This window comes from Gopherus evgoodei, chromosome 9 (assembly GCF_007399415.2).
Source record: "Gopherus evgoodei ecotype Sinaloan lineage chromosome 9, rGopEvg1_v1.p, whole genome shotgun sequence".
Taxonomy (NCBI): Eukaryota; Metazoa; Chordata; order Testudines; family Testudinidae; genus Gopherus; species Gopherus evgoodei.
In genome coordinates this window covers 7,345,459-7,368,005 of record NC_044330.1, presented here as the reverse complement: position 1 = coordinate 7,368,005, position 22,547 = coordinate 7,345,459, and the positions used below count along the sequence as shown (strand labels likewise).

General features: G+C 51.0%; 1 protein-coding gene across 3 annotated transcripts in view; it reads right to left on the bottom strand.

Annotated features, from left to right (window-relative positions):
• Positions 1–22,547, bottom strand: part of DIS3L2 (DIS3 like 3'-5' exoribonuclease 2) — a 288,983-nt gene that overhangs the window by 23,042 nt on the left and 243,394 nt on the right. For all 3 annotated transcript variants that reach the window (XM_030576508.1, XM_030576510.1, XM_030576511.1), the window contains one exon: positions 2,079–2,262. In XM_030576508.1, the coding sequence (XP_030432368.1) occupies positions 2,079–2,262 (184 nt within the window). The remainder of the gene's footprint in view (positions 1–2,078; positions 2,263–22,547) is intronic.

Genomic DNA, 22,547 nt, shown 5'->3' with positions numbered 1-22,547 from the left:
CTGGCTTCCCACGTCCCAAGCTAGCCTCCTAATCACAGGGCCATCCTCCCTGTTACACTCGCTGTACAGCGAAGGCCACGGAGCGGGTACGTGACTTAGGCAAGATCAGACTGATGCAGTCAGTGGAACTCAGGAGGCCATATTGCCGGTTCCCTGCTCTAACCACTACACCAGCAAACACGTGCTGGCACCAACTGTCCGTTGCATTTAGAACTAGATCCGCTGTGTCTGGCTACGCCCCGATTTGAGGTCAAACTCTGCTGTGGGAGGCTGCAGCAGGGGAGCACACTATGGTGGATGCTGACCCTAGAGATGACATTTTAAACCCGTGCAAACTCTGCTTCTTCGCTAACGGAGAGGGAGGCCGTGGATGTGACCTCTGGCGCAGCCTGTCATGATCCCACCGAATCTCCAACTCTTCCCAATGACAATTCTTTGTGTGGTTTGTATGCTGCTGGCTTCCACTTCTGGACAGTCACTAGCTCCCTCTGTGGCTTCAGCTCTCTGCCGTAACTCGTCCAGCTAGACAACAGGGAGACCCTCCCCTCGCTGACAAGGGGCTGCGGGGCTTAGCCAGCTACTGCGTAGGCAGCGATCAAGAGCTGGAAAGTGCCAGGTAGTTTTTAGGATTGTCTCTCTTCAAGAGCCTCCCCGCTCCTGGCTCATTATCAGTGATCTCTAGTCCCCAGGGGAGATGGCTGGAGAGAACAGACAAATCCTGGGCAGACTAATACCTCTTGGGGATTTGTTATCTTTTCTGCAGTGCCAGTGGCTTCATCATGTCTCTCTGCATGAGCCCTGGTTTCAGACAGGAGGGTATTACTAGACTTTTCTGAGAGGCTGGCTCTAGAGGAGCCCAGAGACCTGCCCCCTGAACCCTGTCACCTGGCTGCAGACGAGGCAGGAGGGTTTCAGATGGAGGACTCGCGTGACAATGCACACTCTGTTCTTTAGGCCCCGCGTGTGCCTACGAAGGTGTTCCTCATCTCCAAACTCTCCTGGACACCCCCTTGGCCAGCTCTGCACAGTCAGCTGCAGCCCTGGGCCGAAGACAGGGCAGATTACCCAGGGAATGGAGAGCAGGTAACCACAGGCCATTTGTTGCGAGGTGGTGGGATACCCGCTGAGGACAAATCTCCCCCAACCCCGCTGTGGGCGGAGCCTCTGGGTCCTGCGCCCGCCCCTCAGGGGTCACGGTGCAGACCTGGAAGTATAAAAGCTCACCTGCAGAGCTCAGTAGGAACCCAGCCACCGCCGGGACCAGACGTCCGCGGCCGCTGCCAGCTGGAGCTCACACCCGGCCAGCCGAGCCCGTCCTGTGCCCACTACCCTGAGGAGGACTGGCCGAGCCTGCCCCGCGCCAGCTACCCCGAGGGAGGGCCGAGCCTGCCCCGCGCCAGCTGCCCTGAGGAAGAGCCTAGCTTGCCTCTGGCCAGCTACCCCAAGGAGCCGCTGAGCCCACCCTCGCACACTTACCCAGAGGAGCCGATGGTGCTGGAGACCGCTGGTGACGTTTCGAGGACTCAGATACCAGACGAGGGGGAGTGCGGAAGTAGCCCGTGGGCAGCCGACCCCAGCCTGGCTGCAGCACTGCCAGAACCCATGTCAGTGTGTTGCGGCCAGGATCCCCACCGACAGCAGCGAGTCTCTGCCACTGCTAGGGCCCCGGGCTGGGACGCAGTGGAGTGGGAGGGCCTGTGTCCCCCCGCCACCCCTCCAGGGGTGGCAGACTCCCCCTTTCCCTGGCCTGAGGAGGCTGAAACCTACTATTACGGATTCAGTGTTTGCTGCCCCGCCCTGACCTAGGGGTGGGCTTGGGACTATTGCCGCTCTCTCTGTCTGAGGGCCTGAGCATTTGGACTCAGTGTGTGTTGCCCTGCCCTGCCCTAGGGCCAGGCTTAAGGCTACTGGTAGCGAGGCAGTGGGATACCCTACAGCCCCGCTGAGGGACAAACCACGGCCGAGCCACCCTACACCATTACACAAATGCTGTCAGAGAAAGTATCAGTAAGCCCAGGAGAGCTTCAGCATCTAGACATTCTCCCTTGGCGCAAATCCCCGGTGCGGTCTCCACTCACGTGCAGGGCCCCTGCGCTGCTGAAATCTATCTCCAGTCCCATCTGGTCGCAGAACTCCATGAGATCATTCAGCATCTTAGTCTGGGGCGGGGGGTGACAGCGCAGCAAGGCCTGTTGGGGGAAGGAGCGGTAGATCTGATGGGCGACAGCCATGTTCGCCAACAGCATAAATTCTTCCACCAGCCTGCAGCAAGAAGAGGCATCATGAGGGTTAAAGCAGGAAGCCCCTGGGGACACGAAGTGCCAACCTTAATCAGCACCCCCCCCCCCAGCTTGTACTCAATGCTGGGAGCTAGTGCAGCATGAGCGCATAGGAGAGCGGTTAGTAGTACTGCCTTAAGAGGAAGATTTGACCTAAGATACCAGCAACCCCCCCAAATCCTCCCTCTCTTGCTGTGGTTCCTGTGGGCCATCCTAGTGGTCCAGACAAGCAGAAGCCAGCAATAGCTGGACAGCTCAAATTACAATCAAATAATCCCGCTACAGGTCATTGTATCTCCTGAAACATTTGACAAGAAAAGCAAATGTAGCGTGAGTGATAGCACAGAAGACAAATACAGATAGCACATCCTGAGCCAGAGGAAACACGGTCCCCCCCCCGCCCACTTCAGTCTCCCACCCTCAGAACGACATGTGTGGTCAACACAGCTACCCGAGTTTCAGGCGAATTTCCACACTACGAATCTGCCTTAGTGTTCGCCTTACACAAATGCCGAGTGCACAGCTGGAAATGCAGACAGATGGCCAGGAAAGCAAAGCAGCTTTTCTAAGTGCAGGGCTGAATGAACGACAAAGACAGCACTGGGGCTACCCGGGGCTTCTCCCCCGTTAGCTCTGCTCTGTGGGGGACGCTCCTGGAGACCAACCCAACCCAGCCTGAACGCTCTTCTTACTCCCACGGAATACACAGTCACTGGAAGGAAACCTCACGAGCTGCACGCAGGACAAAACGTAAACCATAGCACAAACGATGCTGCTAACGGGGTCATGGGCTATGCTCTTCTTGCTGCAGGACTGTGTCACAGGAGATGTGTTTAACAGGGCTTGGATAAACAGAGAAATGTGTTTAATTGGCCCTTCCACCATTTGCTCCACATATTCGGTGGATTTCTCAAGTTGTGCTAACTGCCAAAAATGCCAATAGAGCTGTAAAAGCAACATCACGCTCTTGGCACTGCATATGCATATTGCCACTAATTATGCTGGCATCTGAGCGCAGCTCCTGCATGCCAAGTAGCCACAGCAGAGCCATTTGGAGAAGTCCCTCGCGGTGGAGCCCAAGTGCCTTTGTGGCAGATTTGCAGGACTAGGCACAATACTGTGTTGTGCTCTGTGACATAGAAACCAACAATGGAGACCACTGGGGAGTTTTACTGTGTGCGCTACTGAGGTTAATGAGAACACGAGCTTCACACTACACTGTATTCCCGGGCGAGACTACAGTAACAGCGCCTGCCCAGACTTACTGTGTGCTAACCGACTGCACTTGTGCGGAACCCAATAGAAAAAGGAAATAATTAAAGACAAACCCAGAGGAGGAATCAGCAAATTACAGCTGGAATCAGCACAGGGATGTAAATATCAGACAAAAAAGTTAACAGGTTCAACAATAAAAAAATCATTAAACCAGTTAACTGAGGTCGCTCTGGCTGGCCTGGCATGACAGGGGCTGGGGTTCCGCCGGCGGGCTGGTGCAAGGTGGCAGGGTCTGGGGTCCCACCGGGGCTGGAGTTCTGCTGGCCTGGCACAACAGGGGCTGGGATTCCTCAGACGGACCGGTGCAAGGTGGCAGGGTCTGGGGTCCCACCGGGGCTGGGGTTCTGCTGGCCTGGCACGACAGGGGCTGGTGTTCCTCAGACGGGCCGGTGCAAGGTGGCAGGGTCTGGGGTCCCACCGGGGCTGGGGTTCTGCTGGCCTGGCACGACAGGGGCTGGGGTTCCTCAGGCGGGCCAGTGCAAGGTGGCAGGGTCTGGGGTCCCACTGGGGCTGGGGTTCTGCTGGCCTGGCGCGGCCAGGGATGGGGTTCCTCCAGCTGGCTGACCCAGCGCGGCTGCCCGGCTGCCGGGGTTAACAGTTAAGGTCCAGTTAATAGCAAGCCTAATGCTAACTGGTTAACCTTCAACATCCCTACATCAGCAGTGAAAATGCTCATCTGTAATGGATCAGAACTCCTACCAGGAGCAGCGCCGTGGACTCTCCTGACGGACCGTGGAGCGAACAGGCCAACCTCCTGATTTCTGTGCACACAGAGAGCATAAGGGACGCTATTCCCAAAGGGCTGACAGCTTCCCTACCAGGCAGGTTAGAAAAGGACACGGGGGTGAACAGGGGAAAGGGACTGGGAGAGGGTCACCTATAAATCACTAGCACCGTAAAGAACAAACGCTAAGGCTGGGCCAACTACCATTTTATTTTAGTTTCTAAAATTTACACGCAAGCCCTGACAGGAGTGACAAGTGCTGCAGGTAACGAGTGGCCATCACACTGGGCTCATTTAATGCATATCCGGGACAATACATTTCAGAGAGGAAAGTGGTTAAGTTGGCAAAGGTTAAAGCTGCTTTGGTGCAGTTCAACCAGCAGATGGCAACATTGGTCCCTCTATGGCCGCTGGTCCCAGCTGGCTGTTAGTCAGACTAGAGAGTAAAGCGGCGCCGTGCAGGTAACCAGTTGTACATTCCATCTGCTGTGTAAAACAGGCGTTTCTAAAGGGTAAACCAAGCCGAACGGGGCGGCAGGGTTCAAATGGCTCCTCAGCGAAAGGAAAACATCACTGGTGACTGTTGGAGCCAAAAACTCCGTGCAAGAGAAAATAACCAACTCGAGTCTACAAGCCTAGTTTTCAGTGAATCATTTGGGCAGCAGAAATGCCTTCCTGGCAGCCTGGTACGTGTAGTGTCATTAGTGCCCACACTTCTACAGCAAACTTCTCTTGCGACCGGTGGCGGAAAAGGCCATTACGACACTTAGCCAGGTTAACTGAAGCAGTATGGCAAGCCCTACGGCCAGTAAAACATATCACACCAGATTCTTTCCTTTCCTTTTGTGCATATCACATTGCAAAGCCAAGTCGGAGATTTACAGGAGTAGGTAGAGGCATGCGAACATATGTGCAGGTGTCACTGGGACACAGGTGTCGCTGTACCACATCAGGCCAATGGCCCCTCCAGTCCAGGAGCCTATCCTGCAATGTGAGCAATATCAGGTCTTTCAGAATAAGGTGTAGAACTTTCCTAGAGGACAAGGCAGTAACATGCCCAAGGGGGGAATTTCTTCCTAATCCCCGGCAGGGCTTTATGTCCTGAGGCACGAGGGATTACAGCCCCTGTAATTCTCTATCCAAATTCGTGGGAACACAGATTGTATTTTTATTATTCACAAGAGTGTCTAATCCTTAGCTCTTTGTCTCACTGATAACTTGGCCCTGCAAATTCCTCCGGTTCATTATGCTTCGTATTTTTAAAAGAATATTTAGTTTCATCAATATTTTTTGCCTTTTAATCTTACTGGGGGGTTTTGTTCTCATGAGTAAGAGTAACTGGAAGCATCTGACAGATGGCCTCGATGCCATTCATTATTTTCTTTACCGCTATCATGTCCCCTTTGATTTGCCTTCTCAGTAAACTAAATGTCAGATAATGCTGCCTTCTCTCTCCGCAAATGCAGTTCAATCTGGATTTGCAAAACCTCATTCTGGGGGCCCATCTCTATAGCACCTCTGTCCTGACTTGCTGCTCTAGTCCCAAGCGTATCAAAGAGTGATGCCAAATCACTGGGTGGTTTGGGGATATGGATACAAAGGACTTAAGATGGGACTGAGCCCTCCTAACCACTTTCATCTGTGACATGGCAGGAGATGAACCCAGCTTTTCAGAGGTGAAAGGCTAGTGGATTAACTCACTGTGCCTAAAGCCCCCAGTTAGATGCTTTAGAAGAGACGCTAACTAACTAAAGTGGAGACTCCATAGAACATTGCCCTGCCAATGCTTCCAGCCTCCTCCCAAACAGGAGGTGCAAGAAGGTTCCAGTGAGGCTGGGAAACGGGGAGAAGAGTTCCCTTTTCTCTTCTATCTGGTTGCCAACTCCTATAGTCCTTTACAAGCATATTTGTTTCTTCTGAACGAGGAATCCTTGGATCTGAGAGCTAGAACCTCAACCACCAGCAGGCCAGAACACAAGAGCAACACTACAAGAGACCAGAATGCTCTCACAAAGGAGGGACCTGGCTTTGGTAAGGAGAGAGAGTTTAGTTTCTTGAAGTTAACAGAGTCAGGATCAGGGCCGGTGCAAGGAAGTTTTGCACCCTAGGCAAAACTTCCACCTTGCGCCCCCCCAGCCCTGCAGCAGCTCCCCTCTGCCCCCCCCCCGCGGCAGCTCCCCGTCCCCAGGCCCGGGGAGCCCTGCGGTACCTCCTCACCCTAGCTCACCTCTGCTCTGCGTCCTCTCTGAGCATGCTGTCCTGCTCTAATTCTCCTCCCAGGCTTGCGGCGCCAAACAGCTGATTAGTGCTGCAAGCCTGGGAGGCGGGAGAAGTGAAGCAGCGACTGTGTGGTGGAACCCCCGGGCTGCCGGCGGCCGCTGACCCAGGGGAACCCCTGAGCTGCCGGCGACGCGCTGACCCAGGGGAACCCCTTGGCTGCCGGCTGCAGTGCGCTGACGCCGGGGAACCCCCAAGCTGCCGGCTGCGGCACGCTGACGCCGGGGAACCCCCAAGCTGCCGGCTGCGGCGCGCTGACCCTGGGGAACCCCCAAGCTGCCGGCTGCGGCGCGCTGACCCAGGGGAACCCCTCGGCTGCTGGCAGCAGCGCGCTGACCCAGGGGAACCCCTGAGCTGCCGGCGACGCGCTGACCCAGGGGAATCCCTGGGCTGCCGGCGACGCGCTGACCCAGGGGAATCCCTGGGCTGCCGGCTGCTGGCGGCAGCCCGCTGACCCAGGGGAACCCCTCGGCTGCTGGCAGCGGCGCGCTGACCCAGGGGAACCCCTCGGCTGCTGGCAGCGGCCCACTGACCCAGGGGAACCCCTTGGCTGCTGGTAGCGGTGCGCTGACCCAGGGGAACCCCTCGGCTGCTGGCAGCGGCGCGCTGACCCCTGGGAATCCCTGGGCTGCCAATGGCAGCTCAGACTCCCTCTCCCTCCCAGGGCAGCGGCCGCTCAAACACTTAAAAAAATTGGAGGGTGCCGCTTTTTGGCGTCCCCAAATCTTGGCGCCCTAGGCAACCGCCTAGACCGCCTAAATGGTAGCACCAGCCCTGGTCAGGATAAAATGTTACAGAAAGTGCCCTGACCATACCCTATTATATACGGCAGTTTCTACTGGCCAGAGTCGGTACAGATCCTGGACTGCTGCCATAGGCGGGGGAACTAGGAGTGTGGGGGGTGCTGCAGCACCCCCACGTTTTATATGGGGCCCTGGCTGCTGGCCCCAGCACCTCTGTCCAGGTCCCTCCACCCCAGAGACACGGCCCTGCTCCTGGCCCCAGCTCTGAGTGGGGGGCATGAATAGGGGTAAGAGGGCTGGCTTTCAGCACTCCCAGTATTAAAAGTGTTCCAGCGCCACTGATTACTGCGTGAAAATGACTTGTAAAGGTTCCTGCCCCACTGATGTCAATGTGGAAAAACTGCCACTGACGTCAACAGAGCTAGAATTTTGTTCGACTGCTGGGACTGAGAGCGATTCCCCTCAGCTACCATGTCCGTAGGGTTGGAAGAGCCAGTCTGTCCACTTAACCCTCCTACCTGCCAGATCAATTTCACAACCATTTTCCTTTTGAGTCAACATTTCTCCTTATTTTCAGCAGGGCGACACTTGCGTGTCTTTGTCAGCTTCAACAAAACAGACCGAGTCACTGGAACTCTGCAAGCGTGAAAGAGGAATTCAAGCCGAGATGCTGTTTTTGGGCTAGCTCAGAGACGTTTCTGTTTTAAACTTCAGACTTGCAGGGAATTTAGTTGCTGAGGACAATGTGCACGGACTGCCCATGTCCAGAGGGACAATCCCCAAAAGGGCAGCAGGGAAAAGTCACATCTAGGTGAAGCATGAGAAATTCCTGCCCAGAGAGGGCCTGATGGACACCGAGGGATGAGTCATGATTTCAGATGAAAGGACTCTTTCGCCCTGTGTTTGTGAGCTCACCCACTTTGGCAGAGGAACCAGGTCTGTGGCTCAGATCCTGCAGGACCCACATCTGGCCCGACCACATTAATGCGTAGGGCTCACTACATACATGAAGGGCAGTGAAGTTTTTTCTTCTTTGGGATCCTATAAGGGAGGGAGATTTTGTGTGGCTGTTTAGAAATGTGTATTGTTCACCTTTAAGGGGAGGAGCATAGGCAGTTACCCAGCATGGCTGGCTAGTTAAAAGCAGAAACCAACCTGGACAGGTGATCTCCTGTGGGTGCTATCAGCACAGGCCCCCTTCCCACCTCCTCAGTCATTATTCTCAGCCTCTAGGGCTGCAGAGCTGCAAACCAGGAAGCGCCTCCCCCACGCCCCCAGACCCCTCAGCTATAAAAAGCTGTTTTCGAATGGAGCTACCGCAGGCTGTAACTCCAGCTAACTTTGAGAGCGCAGGGCTTCAAGTCAGCAAATGCTACTTTGTGGTTCGGAAAAAAGAAATGGATCATAAGGCAGCCTGGAGCTGAAATTTGGCTGGCAGCGTCTGGAGGCCAGCGCCGAAGCCTGGCTCTGTCATTAACGGGAGCAGAGCACTGAAACTGCTAACTGTCGGCAGGTCAAACGACAAGAGGGATTTTGTTTTTTTTTCTTAAAACAGCCTCACTCGGAGTTTGGCTGGATCCATCTGGCAGGCTGGAGCGAAAAGAAAAATATTTCATGGCTAAAAAAATGGAGACAGAGAGACTAGTCCATTTGAATTTGTACTGAATGAATCCCATGTGAAATGCTCTCCAACACCATCGGTACAGTTTCCTCTGGATCAGCTCAGCTATCCTTGGCTCCCAGCTGCACAAAATCCCATAAGCAATATGCTCTGAACTTTTGCCCTTTGTGCACTCATGCAAGGTTTCCATATCCACCCTGCATGGGGAGGTGGGTCAGAGCAGGTGCTTGCCCTTTCCACAGGTTCTTACTGATAAAAGCAATCCTGCTCTCCGAGCCTGCGGTACAAAGAGCTTTCCAAACCTGTGCACTGCAGCATTTAGAGAGAGGGGACAGCCCAACGGCCCTATAACATGCAGAAGCCTCTTCTGCAGGCCCTTTGGCCTGCAAACTCAGTTTGCTCATGGATTATGGGCAGGATGCAGGAGTTACAGCACGAAATCCCATGGCCTGCAGGACTAAGGGTAACAAGTGATTATGCCATACAGTCAATGGGACTTAAGGCTCCTATGTCACTTTTGACCATGGACCATAGGAGCTTTGGGAAGTGTTATCCTAGATGATCATAATGGCTCCTTCTGGCCTTAACATACATGAAATATAGAATATTTGCATCTCAACTCTCAGCACAGTAAGGCTCAGGCAAGCAGAGTGTGGGTTTGGGCTGCTGTTTCCATGGCAGGACTGCTATCCAACCACCTTCTGATCTCCTAATCTATACTCCTCCTGCTTAGCTTCCCAAATGATACAATAAATCAATGGCTGCTGCACTTACAATGTAGCAAGTGCAGGCACAAGCCAGACAGATTGGTCACAGCAACACAATTCTCAGAATAGCAGCCCGGGGTTCAAATGTTACTGACCCGGGTGCCCAAGCACAGCACCGTGAGGGTACCAAGACAGGACAGACTAAAGCAGTGGCTCTCAAACCTTTCCAAATGACTGTACCCCTTTCAGGAGTCTGATTTGTCTTGTGCCCCCTCAGCTTTCACCTCACTTAAAAACTACTTGCTTACACAATCAGACATAAAAAACCAAAAATATCACAGCCTACTATTACCGAAAAATTACTTAATTTCTTGTTTTTACTATACAATTATAAAATAAATCAACTGGAATATAGTGTACTTTCATTTCAGTGTATGAAATAGAGAGGTATAAAACTTGTCATTGTCTGTACGACATTTTAGTTTGTAATGACTTCGCTAGCACTTTTTATGTAGCACTTGTAAAACTAGGCAAATTTCTAGATGAGTTGAGTACCCCCGGAGGACATCTGCGTACCCCCAGGCGCACACATACCCCTGGTTGAGAGCCATTGAGCTAAAGCATGCCTCTTCCTCTGTGCAAAAGCTTATTTGACTTTCAGTCTTGTTATCTCAGTCTTCTCAGAGGAGAGGTGACCAAATAGGTATATTCCTAAAGTTATTATATCCACACTGCCAACATATGGACACAAGGGGCTTTAATCTAGCTAGCTCCAAAACAATAGCAGTGAAGCCGCAGCAGTATGGGCTGTACAAACCCATCTGGGTATATACCCGAGTGGCTAGCCAATGCTGTCATGACTTCGTTATTATCGGTATTGGAGCTAGCTAGATCAAAGAAAGTCACAATATTAGACATGGACTTGTCTTCACATAGAAAGAAGCAGCAGCACCAATCACCTCTAGCGTCTGAAGATCAAGGAGCGTGGAAGAATTTATTGTCTGAAAAGTGCAGGACTCTACTGAGCAGAACTTCACTGCAGCTCATCCGGTATGATTTCTTTAGAGAGTTAAGATCAACAGTCTACTCTAGCGGCCTAGATACAGGAGGATTTTTTTTTTAATCAAGTAAGTTTGCTTTTGATTACCGTTCTTTCATGAAGTGAAGGAACTTAGGAGGTTTCAATAAAAAAGCAACATTAGCTAACCCCAAGTCTCTTCAGAGCACCGCCCATGACAGAATCATGCTCTTTGGCTAGTAGCAGCTACAAAGCTTGCAGTGGCTTAATTCGTTTTCAGTCCAGCCTCCTGCAACAAGGATGTACTGTGTCTTAACAGAGAATGCTTTTCCCATCCAACCGCCAGGTGCACCTTTACATACACAGGCCAGAATTTCATTCCTGGTTGAACAGTTATGAAAATTAAATCCCCTACTATTTAAAAATTGGATTTTAAAGTTATAGATGAGCCTTATATAGAACTTGCAGTGTTGGTGTGGGGCTGCCTTTGCCAAAGAGGGTTGCCAAAAGCCAAAACACATACTTCTGTTTTTTTTAAAAGAAAAAAAGCAGAAATGCTGGCGGTGCCTGGCTCGATGGAAGTAATTTGTGTTATTTTCATAGCAGCAATAGCGTTGAACAAAGCAAAGCCGAATAATGGAATTACTCCACTTTCTGAGATTGCTCAATTAGCTCTTGGTTAAAACTGTTCACATTGAAACTTGATGAGAATAGCAGTTCCAAGGCACTTTCAGATTCAGATCTGACAAAGCCAGAATGGCTTCTCTCTCTAATGAACTCCCTTGCTCGGCATAATGCCCTGTTTATTAGCTAGAGCCGTGTCCCAGCAACAGCTGCCTAGAACATGGATGCATGGAAGATTTTTCTCAATATGAATGTCATTTACTGGCCACTCTTCATTCCTTTAGGCTGGAAATGCCACTATACCATTTCCCCACTTTAACCAAATTAAGTGCAGTACAGTGGAAAGCTGTTTAAGTCCTCGGTACTAAAGCCAGGCTATTGGAAGCATTCAAGATGATTAGCAATTAATTGCTTAAAGCCTAATGTGCTTGGGTTGCACACAAGGATTCAGAACGCTGAAAAACCTTAATCATTTGCCTACATTTCTTGGCTGTTACTGGCACCTCTGCCCGTTGTATCATGGGGCAGGCTGAATTTGAGGGAGGGTCTTTAGGTAGGACATTAGAATATCGAAGAGTACGACAGCTAACAAAGAACTGGGGTGGCATGACATCCCCTGTGAGCTTTGCAGCAGGAATGGCAGCACACAGCCCACGGGACACAATTCTATGAGACCCATGGTTACCCTCCTATTTAACAAGGAGCTGAAACGATTGGTCTCATCATCACGTGCGCCACCTTGATCCAAGCAGAAAGTAATCTGATCAAAAGCAGAGAGTACTGCAGAGCGGGCTTAGTCTCTGCAGGCTGGGCCTCTAGGTTAGCGTGAGTGAAATCTGCGCCATCTTGTGGAAATTCACTACAACCGTGAGACTGCGAGCAAGACGCTGATGTGATGCTCAGTTGGGCAAAGCGTGGGCACTCCTGCATTAGCGAAGAACCCACACATCAAGCCATCACGCTGAAATAAATGTTCTTGGTGAACACTTCTGTAATCTGATCTGGAAACATGAATTTGTCAGTACTCTGTGCAGAGGTGTGTGTGTAGGAGGGTGCGTCTGGAAATACACTCTGAGCGCTCACTTGAGTTTTCTCCCAAAAGCTTCTGCTATCTTCTTCCAGGGTCCTGTATTTTAGCCAGGTAGCTGAACAGTTGAAACACCATCGGGAGAACTCCCTGTCAGTACAAAGACCAAGCACAACTTTCCCTCATTCCTTCTCCGTAGTCTACTAAGTGTGAAACGGAACAGTAAATGTGCCATTAACCCAGTGTCATTGTGCCTATCGTGCAGCATGCAGCCTATATTCTCTCTTTGCTCACCACACCACATCCTATGGAGGGTGCATTGGCTCGGGGCAGCTGCAGGCATTCGGTATTATTGTTGTCCGGTGTTTCCTAGCCTCTCTCGGTGGCTCAGCAGAGACAAGCCAGCATTTTTAAAGGTACAATCATTTTTGTTTTTTTAAATATATGCCAAAATGTTCTTTGTATTTTTCCTAAGTGGTTTCACACATGGCTTCAGATTGTTTTGCGGAGCTATTGCAATGTGCTCTTCAGCACACCTTGGCTACTTGGTCTGGAATCCTAACGTTGTCCTTACAGATTTGCATCAGCTCTGTTTTGCCCTCATAACAGTCGAGTGTTTCAAGGAAGTTCCCTCTCTTCAGAGGGAGTTCTGAAAGAAAAAGCCAGGGACCTCCTTTCTTTCCATAAGACCCTGAGTGAAGGGATGACGGCTGGCCTGCAGAACCACAATGCTGTACTCAGCTACAGAGTATCGCTACTAGGAACCATCACTCAGGGCATGTCTGCCCACGGCTGGCCCATGTCAGCTGACTTAGGCTCACAGGGCTCCGGCTACAGGGCAGACGTCTAGGTTTGGGCTGGAGCCTGGGCTCTGGGACCCCATGAGGGGGAAGGTCCCAGAGCCTGGGCTCCAGCCCAAACCCAGATATCTACACTGCAATATTATAGCCCTGCAGCCAAGCTATCATGGGCCAACTGGGGTGTTTTATGCCAGTGCGGACATAGTTTCAGACTGCAGAGTCTCACTCGGGGGATGCTGAAGGATCGCTCTAGGGAGTTCTCTATTGAATGTGACAATAACAAAATTAAAGTAAAATTAAATCCAACACACGACAAGCTATTGTTACAGACACACGATAACGATCTAATCTGAAGCTCAGCCTAAGAGAAAAATGGACGGGATTCCTGAAGAAACGTAGACCATTAGCCTTGCTCTTGACGTGACTCTCCCACCCCACACGCCAGGCTGGCACTGTCTGATAGGAGGCCATATTGCCTGCTTAATTTAGGAAGCAAGAATGAAAGATGCTTTTCCTTAGCCTTGAAATTATGCAAGTGATTTATGGCTAAAAAATAACAGGAAAGTAAAGTCAAAGCCTGCTCCACGCAAGAGCATGTGTTACATGGCTGCCTACCAGAAATGCCAAGACCCATTAAGGCAGAAGCAAAGGGCAGCACAATGGAAAGTTAAAGATGCTTTCTGCCCATGTAATTAATTAGTCAGGCCTTTTCCACATCCCCTGCAGCCTTCATTAATGTAACATTGAAGTGAAGGAATATTAACAATTCAGATAACACATTAATATTGACACGACACCTGCAAAATGCAAATGTAAGTCCATTAGGTAAACAGCTGATCTTAAGACATCAAGACAGAAATAGCCTTCTGACATTTTATAGCAGGAATATCCTGTGGCGTTGCTATTCATTGCTTCGCTCTGCTAGAATGCCACGGTTCTTATAAGGAAGTGGACTCCAGGCCTCGTAGTAGCTCCTGAAAGGATATGAGAGACTTGCATTTCCATTAAAGCATTTGCCTGTTTGATATGGAGAGTAGCTTTCTAAAGCTGAGTCATGATCCAGAAAGATCAAAAGGGATTTTCAGGAAGGGATTTTTACAAGTTTCTTCTGCTGGCAAAGCATGGAGATAAAAACCTGAGTTCACATCTTGTAAATGTTAATCTGCATTTAGGATCCTTTCAGAATCTGAGCCATGTTTTAAAATGCTTTAATCTGACACACATTTATGCAAACAAAGCAGCACACAGCTAGCTCAAATGGATCTCTGAGATCTTCTAGCACCAGCGATACCAACAGAATATCTGGAAATTGGCCCTCTCATAGCAAGCCCGTCCATATGGTGTCCCATCATCCATGTTCAGCTAAGCAGGCTTGCTCTCATTTTGCACAGATTTCTTCCCTTGGGTTAAAACTTTCTCTTTAAGAGTTTATCTGGCACAAAAAATCCAAGAGAGTGTTTCCAAAGTTGGAGACAAACTGAAGGAAAAGAAGAAAAAAAAGAGAGGGAATGGATACACCAGACTGGGGACGTACGCTCTGGGAGATGAGGAAGGATTGTTAAGACCGTCCATCTACCATCACAAGCAGGAGACAGCAAGGGAGGGAGGAACATACAACAACTGAGTAACTGAAGAGCCAGAACCGTTAGTTTAAAAAAAAAAAAAAAAGTCAAGTTACAAAGACCAGCACGTGTGTTAAAGATGGAAGAAGCTCTGAAGAACCTGGGAGTCAAAGGCAGTAGCATCTGAGAAAGCCACGACCACCTTGTTATGTTTAGTAGAGCGAAACCTAGGTGGTGAACCTTACTCATCCTGTCAAACGAAGGCCTGTTTCTCTTTGCTATGAAAGCTACTAGTGATCCGGTTGAATAGGCATGAATTTCCAAGGGAGGACTGATCTTACAACTGGAGAAGGATTTTTTTATGACTGCTTTGACCCTCTTGTAGGAAGTGGATTTTGAAACTGTGTTCCATTTTTTTTTTAAACATAACTAAGCCACAAAAAGTGTGTCCGATTCCTTAACTGGAGCTCTTGTAACTAGACAGCATTTGAGAACTTAGGAACAGGAGGCCCGTTAACATCAGGGAGTGAAGAGCAATCTTCTTCCGGCCAGGTGGTTTAGACCAGAAGGAGGAAAAGGAACTCTGTTTGGTATGGAAAGGGGGAATAACACTTTCACTGTGAACTGCAAAGTGGTTCTGAGAATAACTGTTGGGGAAGAGGGATGGAAAGGATTCTAAGCTTGCTGACTTAGGGCAACAGGAAAGAGACAGAAGGCAGAGGGGAACTTCCCTCTCAGGCGCAAAGGCGGGGATGTTAACACTCTGAGCACCAGATTAAAAATTCCATCTCACCTGGGACTGCTGACCAAAGGCCCGAGTCACTTGGATGCCTGAAGAAGTGGGAGATGTTAGGATGAGAACAAAGGCCTCGTCATTAAATTCTGGGCTTTGGAGACCAAAACTTGGACTTGGACAGCATTATAACAGAGATTGCTACTGAAACCTTCCAGCAGGAGTTTTAGGACGGAGTCTCAGGGTAGGGCCCAGAGTGGAGTTAAGATTTCTAGAGGGACCCCAATGGAGACAAATACCCAGGATAGGTGAGGCTGTTAGGATCAGTTTTACTATAGGAAAATTTCTATGATCTGGGAAGGTAGCAGAAGATTTAGGGAATCGTATCAGCCATCAGGATGATGGTCACCTCATACAAACCCTGTCTGTGTATAGGTTCTGTACTGACACCCATCACTAATATCTAGGCCTCTACTAGGCTAACAGTTTTACATAGAGAAGCCCCTAGCGGGCTTCAGAGTCCTCAGCTCTTCTCCCTTACCAGGTTTCGGGAAGCTCTGTTTGAGGCGGTTTTGGGGGAGGCTTTTCCCTTGTGCTTATGGCTGTACAGAAGTGGAATGCTGAAGATCACTGCTCACAGAGGACGGTTTTCAGTTGTAGCGTGGAGTGTGGGCAGGTTGAGGGGAACAGTTGTATCAATAAGTGGCAAGCAATCCAACTGGCTCCCATCTTGTTATTTTTGGTCTGAACTAATTCTGAAGCACAACACATGAACATTCTGGTTACCAAGATTTTCAGAGACATGGAAAGATTGGTGGGGGGGAGGGAAGGGAGACATGAGGGCATGGGAGACAGATTGGGGTTAAAGCAGATGGAGTACGCATTGGCAAGAGGGGGGAAAGCAGGCCGTATGCTGGGGTTTATTTGTATAATAACTACTTAAATGCTCTGGATAATCTCGGGGCTTGGCCAGTCTTTCAGCATATTTAAATGACCCAGAAGGTTTCGTATCCAGCGCCTACAATCTTAAACTAAATAGTAAGTGGGAAAACCATGCTTCAATGCAAGGATTCGGGCATAGCCCTGAGTGAAAAACAAAGGGCAGGAGTTTGTTGGGAAACAGCAGGTTTGCTGAATATATGATCACTCAGGGAAATCCATTACAGCAATACTATGTCAGTGTGATGCCACGGTGATGTTACATGTCAGACAAAAGATAGGAAATTTAAAATTAGCCTTCCCTCAGCAATAGGAACTCTACCAATTTGTATGGACTAAAAGGCCAGGTTGGGAACACTATGGGTTGAATGTGATACAGCCTCTATCTGTAGGACTTTATCCTACATTTGCATTACATGATAGACCTTTTCCATCTGTAACGTAACTTCAGAGCTTTAACACCAACCCATGCCCATTTTTATTCGGTAAACAGACAAAATGAATGTTGGATTTATGTACGCAGAGCCACGACCAGGCCTGCTCAGGCCTCAGCATATGTCTACAGTGCAGTCAGAGGTGTGACTGCAGCAAGTGTATACTCACCAGAGCTCGCTTTGATCTAGCCAGCTCCAATACCGATAGTAGCGAAGTCATGGCAGCACTGGCTAGCCACTCGGGTATATACCCAGATGGGTTTGTACAGCCCATACTGCTGCGGCTTCACTCCTATTGTTATGGAGCTAGCTAGATTAAAGCTAGCTCTGGTGCGCCTACCCCTGCTGCAGTCACACCTCTCACTGCGGTGCGGGTGTACTCTCTGACAGAGCCTGGGGTTAAAGGTTACAACGTTATTTCACCCGTCAGGAGCCTGCCTTCTGCAAGTCTGGAATATATCAAAGCTTCAGTGAACACAGGGTCTTCTAAGCAGGTATGAAAGTACCCTTTGTGATAGACATAGGCCAGTTGGGCACAGCAGAGCAGTAGAAGGTTGATATATTGGCCACTGGATAAGCAGTGTTCTGTTCCCTGAGTGATCAGAGCAGGGGTTGCTCCAGGCTAGGGAGAACACCTGACTCCAATTAACCTGCTAAGAATCAGGTGAGGCAGTTAAGCACCTGACTGTAATTAAGGCCCCTCTGATGCTATAAAAGGGCTCACTCCAGTCAGGCCAAGGGGAGCCAGAGGAGAGGAAGTGCGTGTGAAGAACTGGGAGCAAGAGGCATGCAAGAAGCTGAGAGTGAGTAGGCATCCTGCTGGAGGACTGAGAAATACAAACGTTATCAGGAGGAAGGTCCGGTGGTGAGAACAAAGAAGGAGTTGAGAGGAGGCCATGGGGAAGTAGCCCAGGGAGTTGTAGCTGTCATGCAGCTGTTACAGGAGGCACTCTAGACAGCTGCAATCCACAGGGCCCTGGGCTGGAACCCGGAGTAGAGGGCAGGCCCGGGTTCCCCCCAAACCTCCCAACTCCTGATCAACATAGGAGGAATTGACCTGGACTGCGGTTTCTACCAGAGGGGAAGGTCTCTGGGCTGTTTCCCGATCCACAGGGTGAATCTGTTAGGTGAGCAAATCCACCAGTAAGCGCAGGACCCACCAAGGTAGAGAAGGAATTTTGTCACACCTTGTTTAGGCAAGCGTTAGAGGAGAACAATCACACACAGTGAAGTTCAAGCCCATGCAGACAGACAGACACAGACACCCAAACGCTCAGCGAGAATAGGCCAGACAGCCAGGCATTCAGTGAAATACTTGCTGCTACAAACGAGTAAGGTTCAGTTTTACTGACAGAGGTCTTCCTAGACCCCAGTCAGAGGGGTGTACAGAGAGACAGATAAATGAAGATAGGAAAGTGCTTGCTGCTTGCAGTTTCAGGGTAACCATGGCCCAGAAGCAGCAGCAGCTCTAAAGCACTTCTGGAAACTAGAAAGAGCTCTGTCTCTAGAACCCAGAAGAGAATACGATAGCCCTCAGCGTATTGGCACAGCCAGCCAGCACTTTGCTCCACACCACGTAGTCCTATTGCCCACACTGCATAAAAGGGGGCAAACCCCAAAGCGTGGCCAGGAACCAAACCTCATCGCCATTAAGTGTAGGGAATGTCTCGCCACTGGAAGAAATCCAGACTCGTTATTTATTGTTTCCGTTCAGGATGGGAGCAATCAAAGCTAGATTTACTGAGACCTTCTTGGAAACTGCTGCTCTAGTGGAACCAAGGGAGGCCTGGGAAAGCAAAGGATGGGAATCCCCTCCGTGTTTCTACTACCCATGTCGGAGGCTACCAAATGCACTGCCCATGTAGGGGCCACTTAAGAACTGGACCTGAAAAGTTGCCTTCCTAGCTTGGAACTGGGAGTTAGTTACAATGGAGGTCGGTAGCCTGGAGCCCAATAAAGTACTAATAAAATTCCCTCGTTTGAGAGGTCAGACATACGGCACCATTGGCGTGTTTATGCTATTGGATCCAAGGGATATCAGAGCAGGTGTTATGGCCAGTCATATACAGAGCTAACACCAAACGGGACTTGCAGCACTGCAGAATCTTGGCAATGCACCTTTCCACTCCTGAAGAAGAGACCTCCACATATCTCTTTGCGCCTCTGCATTCAAGGATTACAAAGAGGCTCTGACGCCAGTAGGCTATTCTTTCCAGAGATCTGGCACCAGACACTTATGGCCTACAAAGACGCTGTAATAGTGCAATCTCTGATTCTGAGCGATCTCAGAATTGATAGAACTGAGGTGGGTATTGTACCCTCACATCCCAAGGTGTCAGTGCTAGTCTGTTAGGTCCTCAGCAGCTGGAATCTCATAAACCTGAGCCTGAGTGACTGAATTTCTGCTAGAAAGCTTACGCCTTAGCTCTGGCCATCATCCTGGATCAAATCAGAAGCTTGTAATGCGTTTCCCCTTTCCTGTGTCGTGAGGACCTCTATGCTGAGTCTGCTGGCTCACGGCATTATTTTTGGCACAGAATCAGTGAAGCAAGCGGTTTTGCAAAGATCATGTGGGAACTGCGGTACTGGACTCCAATGACCTGGGCAGTTAAGACGGTTACTCACCTTTGTAACTGTTGTTCTTCGAGATGTGTTGCTCATATCCATTCCAGTTAGGTGTGTGCGCGCCGCGTGCCCGTTCGTCAGAGAAACTTTTACCCTAGCAACACTCGGCGGGTCGGCTGGGCGCCCCTTGGAGTGGCGCCGCTATGGCGCCGGATATATACCCCAGCCGACCCGGCCACCCTTCAGTTCCTTCTTGCAGGCTACTCCGACAGTGGGGAAGGGCTTCATCCGCTCAATAAAGAAAGCAAGCGCTCTGCGTACATCTAAGGAGTGTAGCTGCTGCTCCCGCCAAGAAGAGTGGGGCTTCGGAAAGAAGACCGGGAGGAAGATGTCCTGGTTGGTATGGAAGGCAGACACAACCTTAGGGAGGAACGCCGGATGAGGTTGCAGTTGTATCTTGTCTTTATGAAAAACAGTGTAGGGCGGGTCCACCGTGAGCACTCTCAGCTCAGAGACCCGCCTGGCCGATGTAATGGCCACCAGGAAGACTGTTTTCCATGATAGGTACAGGAGCGAGCAAGTCGCTAGTGGCTCAAAGGGTGGGTGCATTAGTCTGTTTAGGACCAAACTGAGATCCCAGGTAGGGGCAGGGTGACGTACAGGGGGATAGAGGCACTCTAGGCTCTTAATGAACCGAGAGACCAAGGGGTGGGAGAACAAGGAGTGACCACCCTCGCCTGGCCGGAAAGTGGATATAGCCGCTAAGTGCACCTTCAGAGAGGATGTCGCCAGGCCCTGCTGCTTAAGGTACCAGAGGTAGTCTAGGACCGTGGGAATCGAGGCCTCCGAAGGAGTAACGCCCTGAGTTGCGCACCAGCAAGAGAAGCGTTTCCACTTCGCCAAATACGTGGAGCGGGTGGAGGGCTTCCTGCTGCTGAGGAGAATATGCTGAACCGGAGCGGAACAGCGCAACTCCGCTGTGTTTAGCCATGCAGGAGCCACGCCGTGAGGTGGAGGGCTCCAAGTCCGGGTGACGAAGCCTGCCATGGTCTTGCATGATTAGGTCTGGGAGGAGAGGGAGGGGAACTAGGGTGGTCATGGACAGATCCAGCAGGGTGGTGTACCACTGCTGTCTGGCCCACGCAGGCGCAATCAGGATCAGATGCGCTTTGTCCCTGCGGAGCTTTAACAAGACCTTGTGCACCAGAGGAAACGGAGGGAAGGCATACAACAGGTGGTGCCTCCACGACAGGAGGAATGCATCTGTGATCGACCCCACAGAGAGACCCTGAAAGGAGCAGAACTCCTGGCACTTCCTGTTCGAGCGGGACGTGAACAGGTCTATGAGGGGAAATCCCCACCTCCGGAAAATAGAATGGATGACGTCCGGTCTTATTGACCATTCGTGACATATGAAGGACCAGCTGAGCCGATCTGCCAGAGCGTTCCGGACCCCCGGGAGAAAGGACACCACCAGGTCTATCGAGTGGGCTATACAGAAGTCCCAGAGTCAAATGGCCTCTTGACACAGGGGAGACGAGCAGGTCCCCCCTGTTTGTTGATGTAGTACATGGCCGTTGTGTTGTTCGTGAATACCAAAACACAACGGCCATGAAGATGTTGCTGGAACGCCTGGCACGCAAGGCGGACTGCCCTCAACTCCTGGAAGTTTATGTGGAGTGTCAGCTCCTGGGATGACCAAAGGCCCTGGGTACGCAGGTGACCTAGATGGGCCCCCCAAGCGAGGGATGACGCATCCGTCGTTAAGGTCATCGACGGCAGCTGTGGATGGAACGGCATCCCTGCGCATACCAGGGATGGAGTTAGCCACCAATCGAGGGAGCGGAGGAGGCTGGGAGGAACTGTCACCAGGAGGTCTACAGGGTCCCTGCCTGGGTGGAAGACCGAATGGAGCCACGTTTGAAAGGGTCACATGCAGAGAGTCTGGCATACTTGGTCACATAAGTACATGCGGCCATATGCCCCAGGAGGCCGAGGCAGGTGCGAGCTGAGGTGATTGGGGAGGCCTGTAAACCTCGTATGATCGATACGATCGCTTGGAAGCGGGGCTGAGGCAAGTAGGCCCTGGCTTGAGTGGAATCCAGCGTTGCCCCTATGAAGTCCAGCCTTTGTGTGGGGACCAGGGTGGATTTCTCGGTATTGAGGAGTAGGCCCAACCGGGAGAATAGGTCCGTGATTATGCCGACATTCAAACTCAGGTCCGGCAGTGAGGTCCCCTTGATGAGCCAGTCGTCCAGATACAGGAACACATGTATCTGTTGCCGGCGGAGGTGGGCGGCGACGATGGCCATGCACTTCGTGAACACCCTCGGGGCCATGGAGAGGCCGAAGGGCAGGAGGACTGTGAATTGGAAGTGCTGGTGGTTGGCCATAAAGCGAAGGTACTTCCTGTGTGGTGGAAAGATGGCAATTTGGAAGTACGCGTCCTTCATGTCGAGGGCGGCGTACCAGTCTCCAGGATCCAGGAATGGGATAATCGTTCCCAGGGAGACCACGCGGAATTTCAACTTCAGCATCCATTTGTGGAGTCCGCGCAGGTCTAGGATAGGTCTGAGGCCTCCCTTGGACTTGGGAATCAGAAAATGGCGGGAGTAAAAGCCCTTTCCTCTCTCGTCTAAAGGTACCTCCTCTATAGCTCCCGTGGCGAGGAGAGATTGGGCCTCTTGTAAGAGGACTTGCTCGTGAGAGGGGTCCCTGAAGAGGGACCGGGATGGGGGGCGGGAGGGTGGTGATGAAGCTAATTGTACGTGGTATCCTTGCTTCACTGTGCGTAGAACCCAAAGATCCGAAGTCAATTGGGACCACGCTGGGAGGAAGTAGGAGACACGGTTGGAGAAGGGAGGGAAAGGATCCTGTCTTGAGACTGGTATGCCGTCCCCGGGCGCACCTTCAAAAGTTGGACTTGGGGCCCGGTGGTGCCTTAGAGGACCCATGGTTTTGGCCCCCCTGGGGACCGGACTGGTGTCTGTGGCCACCCTGCCCACGCCTTCTACTGAGGTCCTGCCTCTGCCGAGGCGTAAAGTACGGGCGGTGTGTTTGGGGTCTGAAGGGTCTACGCTGGGTTATGGGGGTGGCATTCCCAACGAGCGCATGATGAGTCTATTATCCTTCAGGCTCTGCAACCTGGGATCAGTCTTCTCCGAGAACAAACTCTTGCCATCAAAGGGTAGGTCCTGAATGGTGTACTGCAGCTCAGGA